Source organism: Carlito syrichta, unplaced genomic scaffold (assembly GCF_000164805.1).
Source record: "Carlito syrichta isolate Samal-C Ts95f unplaced genomic scaffold, Tarsius_syrichta-2.0.1 Scaffold305546, whole genome shotgun sequence".
Taxonomy (NCBI): domain Eukaryota; kingdom Metazoa; phylum Chordata; class Mammalia; order Primates; family Tarsiidae; genus Carlito; species Carlito syrichta.
The window spans coordinates 517,776-528,339 of record NW_007249642.1 but is presented as its reverse complement, the minus strand read 5'-3'; the positions used below and the strand labels follow the sequence as shown (position 1 = coordinate 528,339).

The following is a 10,564-nucleotide window of genomic DNA, read 5'->3' as shown; positions in this document are numbered from 1 at the left end:
TACTTTCTGAAATTTTTGTTCTAGTTGTGTATATGTATGTGTCTTTATCAAATCCATTCAATCCATCCTTCAAGCAACACCAGAACCATCTTTCTAAAGACACATCTAAAAAGAAGTCTTTCTTGACCTCAAGGTCTTCTCCCAGTTCCTATAACAGCCAGAATCAAGTCAAAACTCTTTCCATGCCAATTAAGACCCCTACTCAACTCCTCCCCCATAGTCCTACTTGTGATTCAGAAGATGACACCACCATCTACTCAGCTTCTCAACTTACAACTGGGTAGTCCTCCTGTCCCCACCCCCACTTCCAGTCTATCCATCATCTTACCTCTTCATTCTCATCGGGTCTGAGTTAAAATTTACCACTTCAGAGCAACTTTCCCAACCCCTCAATCTAGACCCGCCTCTAGATTTCTCACGGGTGTTCTCCAGCACACACTGCTCTCTTTATACTTCTCATGACAGTGCCAGCCGAAATGACCTTGTTCGTTCTTGTAAATGTGTTAGTGTCTGTCTCCCCAACAGCATGCAAGTCCCTTGGGGCAGGGGCCTGGTCTTTCTCTGCTGTATATCTAGTGCTGAGGTCAGTTCAGGGATTCTGCTGGAAGAGGCACTAACAGATCTTTACCAAATGAAAGAATTCCCGAGCTAAACTTGCTGTTTCCCAGATGTTCTTTTCTACCTTTTGATCATGGTATCTGTAGTTTCCTCTGCCTAGAATGTACTGCACCCACATGTGAATCTGTGGGCTTCTTTCTTCAAGAGTTCAGCTCTTTTTTTTTTTTGAGTTGGAGTCTCACTCCATCACCCAGACTGCAGTCAGTGGCATGCTCCCGGCCACCGCAGCCTTGACCTGCTGGGCTCCGGTGATCCTTCCACCTCAGCCTTCCAAGTAGCTGGAACTACAGGCATGTGATACCACTCCCAGCTAATTTTCGATTTATTGCAGAGATGAGGTCTTGACAAGTTGCCCGGGCGGGTCTTGAACCCACAGGCTCAGGCAATCCACTCACCTCGGCCTCCCAAAGCGTTGGGATTACAGGCTGAGCCACTGAGCCCGGCCAGGAGTTCATCTCTTTAAGAAAAAGATACCTGAACATGTATGTTTGTTGCAGCTCTATTCACAATAGCAAAAACATGGAACCAACCGTGTTGCCCATCGAAGCTGGACTGGATAAAAAAATGTGGTACATATACACAATGGAATATTATGCAGCCATAAAGAAGGACAAATATATGGACTTTGCAGCAAATTGGATGGATTTGGAGCCGATCATACTCAGTGGTTTATCACAGAAACAAATAACTGAGTTCCATATGTTCTCACTCATAAGGTGAACTTGAACAATTATAATGCTATAAGAAAGTGATTGGGAGTAGTGGAAAACTGTCAGGGGAGCGGGGAGGTGGGACTGGCAGTTGAGGATAACTGCTAGGGGAGGGAGGGGCATACCTCATCAGCAAGGGTACCTGCATGATCAATGTTTGTATACCTAACCCTGAATTGTACACACATCTTTATAATAAATAAATAAATAGATGGTTCTTGACACCTTGGCTGTGCTCACACTTGTCTCCCTTCCTCTCCCCTCTCCCCCTCCCCTCCCCTCCCCTTTCCAATGTGCTACTGGTGAGAAAGCTTGACTTCAGACCCAGACGGGAATTGTGTGGGCTCTGCACTGCTGTCTGTGAGACTCTGATGTCACGTTAGGAAACATGATTAATAGAAAATAGGGGTGGAGGGAGGAGGAGAAAGTGTCCTTAAAGACTGTCTACCTCTTTGTTTTCTCTGGGTTTACTTTCTTTCTTAATAGAACGATTCCTTGCTTTTCACCCTCTCATATAAAACCACCAAGCTAGAAAGAAGCCACACCACTTGTGAGCAAACCTATCTTTCTCTCTATTCTTTTCTTTTTATTTAAAAGGTCCTCACCTAACTTCAGATTCTAGTTGAAGAGGATCCTTGAACAGGGAGTCAAGGTCTCTAACAGCTTTATGAAAGGACTTCCCCCATACTCCATCATTTAGAAAAACTGCCTCTCTCCCTTTTTAGCAGAGTAAGTAATGCAAGAGGATTGTTGTTGCAAAGAAAGATCTGGGATGGAAAGTCCCTCTGGAAAAGGCCTTTCCCTGAGGATCTCTGGCTGGCTCACCTTGTGGGATTCAGTATGTCAGGAAGGCCCGGCTACACAATTTTTCCTCTGAGGTTGATTGCCTCCCTCTCTCACGGGAATCCTGACGATGTGAACACATCAGCTAGGCTCTGGCTTTGGTATTTCTATTATGAAGGCAGCCAGGACGACTGCTTTGGGGGTGGGCAAGTTGGGGACAGTAGGCTAGTAACAGGCCTAAGGGAAAGCCACAGATGGTATGAGGAAGGAGTGTCCCTCTGCAGGGGGAGATAGGACTCCAGCAGATGGGCCAAGAGCAGACAAGAAACGGGCTAAGGTGTGGATATGAAAGTCTACCTAGTTCACAGTTCACCAGTGAGCTGGGGGAGATAGGAGGTGAAAGACATTTTATGAAAAGAAACAGACAAATGAAGAAGCAATGCTGCTGTTTCGTAATGAAATAGAACATCACATTAATTAGAACATTAGACAAATTTCAAGGAGCCAGGCTTAGTGACTCATCCTTGTAGTCCCAGCACTTTGAGAGACCAAGGAGGAGAATCACTTGAGGCCAGGAGTTTGAGACCAACCTGAGCAACATGGTAAGACCTCATCTCTAACCGCCCTCCCCCCTTTTGTTCAAGGAAGCAAAACCACCTCAAAATGACTTTGCATTTGACACCATGACTCTCACTGAGCTCATTGGATCTTTTGACCCCGAGAGTCTCTGCTTTTGGACTAGACACCCATATTACCCAGGACAGGGCCATGTGGATTGGATGGGATGGGGGCTGTAGACCTTCTAGCCTTTTCTCCAGGTGCTCAGGCTCTGGAGAGTGTGTGTGTGTGTGGGGGGGGGGGCATGTGTGATGGGGCAAACGTGTGATGGGGTGCTGATGCCATCTCTCTCCAGGGTAGTGCTTCCTGTAACTTGCTCTCAACTTGTTAATGGAGAGAATATGTTCCTTATTTCGGGTAGAGTATATTCTGCTCAACTCCTGTAATCCCAGAATTTAAGAAGAAACAAAATTAGGGGACTATAGGTTACATTTTACTAAGATTTCCAGACAGGAAGTAGGGAGTCCTAACATGTATGGAGCAATAGGCATGCAACTTTGGACAAGTTACTTTATTTTCTGTGCCTCAATTTTCTCATTTGGAGATGAGAATAATTTTAGTCTTACCTAATTGTGTTCCTGTGAAAATTAAATGTGATTAGACTTTAAGCATCTTCAACAGAGAGCGGCGCATGATGACATGCTAGCTATGATGATGACGTCGGGTGATAAATCCTCTGCTTAGCTGTTTTGGTTAATTCTCAGAACAATTGTCTTGATGTATTTCAGCCTATTTTACAGCTAAGGCAATTGAGTTTCAGAGAGGTTAACTAACTTGTCCAAGAACATACAACTAGTAAGCTTCAGAACAGACAGGGATTCCCACGTAGGTTAGTTGGGCAGCAAGTCTCCTATGAGTTCCCACACCTCTGCCAGTAAGTGGGCACCTTTTCATGGGACCTCAGTCCTCTGGAATCTTCCACTGTGTTCATATAGGGATTCTGAAAGCATCTGCTGTGTTCCTATAGCGGTTCTGAAAGCATCCACTGTATTTCTATAGCAGCTTCCTGGATCTTTCTGCTGTGTTTCCCCACATCCTGATTTTATTTTTTCTTTTCAGCAAGCTTTCCCTTGCAGTCCCTCCTTGAGTGTAGCCTTGTTAGCTTTGAGGACACGCCCCTGGCCCGGCCTGGACTCGCAGGGCCCCCTCTCTCCACCCCTTTTCTCTGCTTCGGTTTCAAGTGTCCCCAGATGCCTCTGGGTCTCTCCTTTTGCTTTGAGCCCTCACAGGGGCTGGAGGGATTGAGGCTGGGCCCAGAACTCACAGTTCCAGGGTGACAGCGAAGGGGTCTTGGGGGAGCAGTGCCTCCTCCTCCAGCCCCTTCTTCGTAGGAAGTTTGGCAACTAGAGAAAACCACCGGGGAAAATGAAGAACTGCTGGTAAGATTGTGACACTGGTGAGGTGGTCAGAGGCTGGGCCGGCACCCTCAGAACCATGGGTCTGGCTTTTTGCTGCGGTGGTGGCATGAGAGGAGCCCAGGGGCCTGGTCAGAGACAGAGATGGAGACACGACAGAGTCAGACAAGAGAGCAAGCTTAAGAGACAGACGAGAGACAGGAAAGGTGAAACAGAGACAGCCAGAGGACGAGAGAGGCAGAACATCACAGAGAAAAGACAACAGACTAGGAAGTAGGTGCAGAAACAGTGAGATGATCGCTACAGAGAGAGTCGGAAAAGTGTAGGGACAGTGGACACTGGACACGTGCGAATTCGTTCTGTGTCTCAGGAAGGTTTAAAGCCATGATGAAAATGGGTGTTGGGATTTGATACCCATATGAATGAGACTTACCGGGCTTGAAAGTACGAAAGTAGTTCCCATCTGGAGGGACTCCTGCCTGAGACATTTTTCTTCTCTTCTCTTCAGGAAAATCCCTGTTTTCTTCTTTGTGTGCGGTTTCCTGGAACCCTGGGCATCTGCGGCAGTCAAGCGTCGCCCAAGTAAGGGCCATAGTTTTCAGATTTTGGAATATCGCTCGTTCCCAGACAAGACCAGGCAGGGTTGTGCTCAGTGAGGATGAAGTGAGACATCTGCATCCTTCACACCCTCACTCTCCAATCCTGCTTTGGGCCGTGGGGATACTCGTGGTGCTGGTTTTTGTGTGGTCAATACTGGGTATGGAAAGCAAGCCCTGGTGTAATCACAGTGGTCAGAAAGTCCTGTTCCTGTGATGCAGTGCCTGGTGCAGGGCCTGGTTCAGATGGTGATTGCTAAATGTTGGGTGGATACATGGATGGATGCGTGGATGGATGGATGCATGGATGGCTAGATAAATCTCAGTAATCTGGGGTCGGGAAGGTATAAAGAGTATGTTTGATATAAAATAGGGGGGCTAGATCAAAGCTTTGTACCTGGTTAGTGCTTTTTCTAAAGGCTAGGGAGTCTGTGTTGTCAGGTGAATCGTAGTAAGGCACTGAGCTCAGATGGTCACAAGGAACTTTCTGTGGTGGTGAAAAAACTCTCCCTCCCCATGACCTTCCACTTGTGTGAGGAGCACTCAATTCCATTCAAGGCTTTTTTCATCAGATTGAGAGTTTAATCCTTCTCATGGTTATTTTCTTCTTCTCATTACTCTTCCCAATTCTAAGATGCTAGCAATAATTTAGTTAGGACCTTATTTGATTTCTTAGAATGAATTTGTGAAACTAAATGCATCCTCTTTATTATGTTCAGGATGAGTAAACCCCAAGATCCCCCTAGTCCCCTTCCTATTTGACAAAGTTTCCCGAGAACTCTATTCTCCAGAAGCCCCGGTGAACTGCCTCAAGGTTGGCTCTGGATTTTCATTGGAATTCTAAAGTCTGTGGTGTTTGAGGAATATTTTCTAGCCCACACTACCACAAATTTTCCAAACAGACGCTTAATCCTGTGCCATTCATTTCATCATGCAGCCTTAGTTTGAAAAGGAACAAATGTATAACCTCTCCAAAAGGAATATTTTCCCAGCACAACTTTGTGTCTTATATCCCTCCCAGGATGAGTTGAAGGTGAATGAATTAATAATAAGAGAAGCGTAGAGTTAAAGCCAAATACACACCTTATAAGCAAGCTGGTATCATATTGTATTTTAAATAGTTGCTCAGTTATTATTATTGGTACAGCCGGCAGTCCCTCTGGTGGAAGAAGAGGAATGACATGCCATCTTTTGCAGGATTCCCTGTCAATTCAAATTCCAATGGTGGAAGTGAACTCTGTCCAAAGATCAGGATTGGCCAAGATGATTTACCAGGCAAGTAGCAATGTACCATGTTAAAAATACATGCTTCTATAAACTTGGGAATTCCTTTACTTAGGGAAAGTTGTGGAAAGGAATACAACCGATCTCATTTTGGACTTTTCATCTTGCATTTCCTTTCTGTAGGGTTTGACCTGATTTCTCAGTTCCAGGTGGATAAAGCAGCATCTAGACGAGCTATCCAGAGAGTAGTGGGATCAACTGCTTTACAAGTGGCATACAAGTTGGGAAATAATGCAGACTTCAGGATTCCAACCAGGTAATTGTTCAACAATATTCTCTCGAATTATCTGTCTTGGATGCATCTTAAAATGGAGGGCTAGCCAATGATAGAGAATGTCCTCATGCTCAATGTTTCTTGGACTTGATTTTACTTAAAGATGAAGGAATGTATTTACCCACCTATCTTCGGTGTCTGAATACTGCTCTTCATGTGTTCAGTATGTAATTTACTTTCCATTCCAGGAAAAAAAAATCACTGAAACCATTATACATTGATTCAGGACATGTTCTGAATACTTTGCTCTCTGTTTTTCTAAATTTGTCTGGTTTTGACTGAAAGGACCCTCTGTGAACAGTGCCAGAGGCCGAGCATAAATTTAACTGGGAGCCCAGAGTGGTCAGAAGCCTCACAATGGTGCTGTTCAGGTACCCTAGTGCTGAAATTATTATAGGTTTTAGTGCACTGCAAACATGTAGAATTATAATTCCGCTAGTCTTGAGGTGGTTCACTGGGGCTTCTGGAGAGTGGAGTTCTTAGGAATCTTTGTCAAACAGGAAGGGGACTGGGAAAGTCTTGGTATTCACTCATCCTGAATAAAATGTAGAGGATGCATTTAATGCACACATTGCTCGACTCTAAACAAAAAGCAAAATGAAAATAACCATAACAGAAGCAGTGATAGTGATGACAACAACAGCAACAACCAAAACTCACACATCACTGACCTCCTTCTCCGGACCTAAGCCCTTTGTTCTTTAAATTGTTTATAACTGAGGTCTGTTAGGGCTCATGTGACTGTTGAGTTATGAAGTCATTATGAACAGACTTCAGCAATTTAGTTTATATCACCTACTTATTTGTGATTATTATAATTATTACATGTCTTATTGCCCTGCAAAGAAGTAGAATCACAATTCTTTTGGTAGAGGAACAAGAAAATTAGGACTTCCGTAGAAATTAAGGTGTAGGCCAGGCATGATGGCTCATGCCTGTAATTCCAGCTCTTTGGGAGGCTGAGGCAGGAGGATTGCTTGAAGCCAGGAGGTTGAGATCAGCCTGGGCAACATAGTGACACTTTATCTCTACCAAAAACAAGAAAGTTACAAAATAAAAAAAAAGAAATAACGATACAAAGGTAAATAATGATTAATTAGAACAATAAAATAATATAGAAACTCTAAGTGCACATAAAAATAAAAAAATTTGGACAAGTTAGAAGAATTTGCTATATTTCCAGATTGCAGCTAGAAATTCATATTTTGAACATGCTATATACTGTTGTATATTCTATAATTCAATCATAGTGTACTGTGGAAACTCTTTTTGTAAACTTACTAGTTACATTAATCTCATCCTTATCACAGTCCTGTTGTAGGAACATGAGCATCCTTATTCTGTGAGGGAAAAACTGAGCCCTCAAAAGTGTAATTTACTTGCATCGGATCACAGGGTGGGGACATCCTGGGAGAACCACATCCAGGTAGAGTGGCCTCAGAGACTGTGCTTCTACCACTCCTCCACACTGACTCTGGGAAACCATTTCCATTTTGAACCATTTAATAGCTACATGGATTTTTTTTTGGCTTACATTTTCTTTTCATGTTAGTTGTGTTCTTAAATAACCTTTAAATTTTGTTTCTTTTTTAGCAAAATCATTAAACATGCCAAGAGCCTTAGTGCTGATCTAGCTTTCTCTTCTGTGATTCGAGGTACAATAGGTCATTAACTATAAGTTCAGAGACGGATGGACTTGAGGCCACAGGTCTCTCCACCTCCATTCACCTCTGTTGTTGTTGCTTTCTCTAGTACCTGGTACTGTCACTAACTAGGGTGTCCAGGCTTTACCCAGTGCCTCCCACTCACTCTCCTTGACTCCCTGCCCCTGCACAGACTAAAATTCTTGTTTTACTGGCAAGGCTTATGAAGGGATGGAGAAAGCAGGCAGGGAGGAAGTGGGAGAGTAGAGAGAGGGGGAGAGGCAGAAGCTTAGGTATGTGGAGTCCATGTTGGAGGGCAGCTTACTCTTGGGCAAGCTACATGACCTGTCTTTGATTTAGTTTCTCGGTTTAAAGTGAGTAATGGCAGTAAGAACTACGCTATAAGGTGGCTGTGCAGAGTACATGTTGGAGGCTAGAGAGGGCCTGAATGGAGCCTGGGATCCTTGGTTCCCGGTAAGCGTTGACCATGAGTGCTGGTGGGTACTTGGTGCTTCCAGGTGAACATTGACTGTGAGTGCTGGCAGGGCACCTGGTGATTCCAGGTGAGCGTTGACTGTGAGTGCTGGTGAGCTGAGGAGAAGAATGCATTAGACGGAGTCTTTGCTCCTTGGCAGATCATTTCTATCAGCCCTCTGGGTCCTACTAACCCAAAAGCCAGGTGGCAAGGAGAGCAGGGAGCTGTTCTCACCCCATGCAGGAGTACGTGATCTTGATTTAAAGGGACTTCCTGTGCTGAAGGATATCAGCTCTGAGATGGTGAAAATAAACTCTTAGCAGGAATTTTGTGGGAGGAAAAGAGGACTGTGGTATATGGGACTCACATGATAGAGTCACAATTTATCCTTACTTATCTTTTCAGTTTTTTGAAAGATTATGAGACATAATTTTTTTTTGCTGCTTTTTTTTTCCTTTTTAGCATAATAGTTTCACATTCTTTACTCCCACTAACAAACATGTTATGTTTTATTTGCTTTAAAAACAGAGATCTATCTGAGCATGGTGGCTCATACCTGTAATCCCAGCACTTTGGGAGGCCCAGGTGGGAGGAGTGCTTGAGTCCAGGAGTTCAAGATCAGCCTAGGCAACAAAGCCTAGTGAGACCTCATCTCTATACAAAATAAAACAATTGTCTGGGTGTGGTGGCGAATGCCTATAGTCCCAGCTACTCTGGAGGTTGAGGAAGGAGGATCACCTGAGCCCTAGAGGTCAAAACTGTAGTGAGCCTTGATTGTGCCACTGCACTCCAGCCTGGGTGACAGAGTGAGACCCCCGACTCAAAAAAAAACAACAACAAAAAACAACATCAGCAAAAACCACAGTCCGTAGCTTTCTTTAGGTTAAGGTCAAAAACAAATATTTACAATCCAAATATTATTTCATCTTGTATTCAAATCCTATGGTTCTTCATTTAAGGTACTCTGTGCAGATTGTAATAGAATGAAATAAATCATTTATAGACTGAGCTTCTTTTAAATTATGTATGCTGTCAAGTTTACTTATCTATGCGCTCAGCATATTTGCAAGACCGAATTTCAGGAGTTAAAAAAAAAAAAAAAGACATGCAGCTGACTGCTTTATAAATTAGATTTGTGAGACTTTTAAATAATCTTGGGTATATACAAATACAAATACACACATATTTTATTAATATAAATAGTAAAATGAATTTTTTCCTCTTTCCTTATTGGCATGCTATACTAGCCTAGGTTGAAATATTAATATCATAATAATCTAAATTATATTTGTACACACATCTACATATTATCTTCATATGTATGAAGAGAAAGGGACAGATAGCTACCCTTGGTTTAACAATATATCTACAGGTGAGATGTTCTTTTAGCAACCCCAAACCCACTCCTGTCCATGCTTTTAAGCTTTTTTTTTGTATTTTAGCTTTTGGCACTACACACACCAAGTGGGAGAATGTGGAGGCATTATGTCCTATCCTACCTTCAACATAGTCTCTTTGCTCATTAAGTAGGAAAGATTGAGTGAGGTACACATTAGAGGAAATCCCCCAGTTACTTTCATGATCTCTTTTCACAAGAGTCTCCTAAGTGTGTTACTGTGATATATAGAATTCTCACACACACACACACACACACACACACACACACACACACATTTTCTGTGTGCTTTTATTTTTCAAAATTTTTTATTTTAAATATGTGGGGTACAATTCAGGGTTAGGTATACAAATTTCATTATGCAGGTACCCTTCTTGATGAGGTGAGACTCCCCTCCCCTGGCAGTTTCCCTCTACTGCCAATCCCTTTCTTGTAGTTTTATGATAGTTGTTCAAGATTTGCTTATGAGTGAGAACATGCGATACTCAGTGCTTTGATTCTGTGATATATCACTCAGTATTATAGCCTCTAAGTTATCTAAGTTGCTGCAAAGTTCATAATTTTATCCTTTTTTATCGCTGCATCATATTCCATCATGTATATGTACCACATTTTAAAAAAAATCCAGTCCCCTTTCTTTTCTTTCTTTTTTTTTTTTTTGAATTGGAGTCTCACTAAGTCGCCCAGGCCAGAGTGCAGTGACACACTTACGGCCACCCCAGTGTCGACCTGATGGGCTCCAGCGATCCTTCTGCCTCAGTCTTCCAAATAGCCAGAACTATAGTGCACGCTACCACACTTGGCTAATTTTT

The 10,564-nt window shown here is 43.1% G+C and overlaps 1 protein-coding gene across 1 annotated transcript in view; it reads left to right on the top strand.

Moving 5' to 3' along the window:
• Window positions 1–3,938: 3,938 nt before the first annotated feature.
• The window catches only part of COL9A1 (collagen type IX alpha 1 chain), an 88,710-nt gene continuing 82,084 nt past the window's right edge, over window positions 3,939–10,564 (top strand). The window contains exons 1-4 of the mRNA XM_008061722.2: window positions 3,939–4,108; window positions 4,593–4,666; window positions 5,878–5,955; window positions 6,088–6,220. Coding sequence (XP_008059913.1) covers window positions 4,095–4,108; window positions 4,593–4,666; window positions 5,878–5,955; window positions 6,088–6,220 — 299 coding nt within the window. The 5' untranslated portion in view covers window positions 3,939–4,094. The remainder of the gene's footprint in view (window positions 4,109–4,592; window positions 4,667–5,877; window positions 5,956–6,087; window positions 6,221–10,564) is intronic.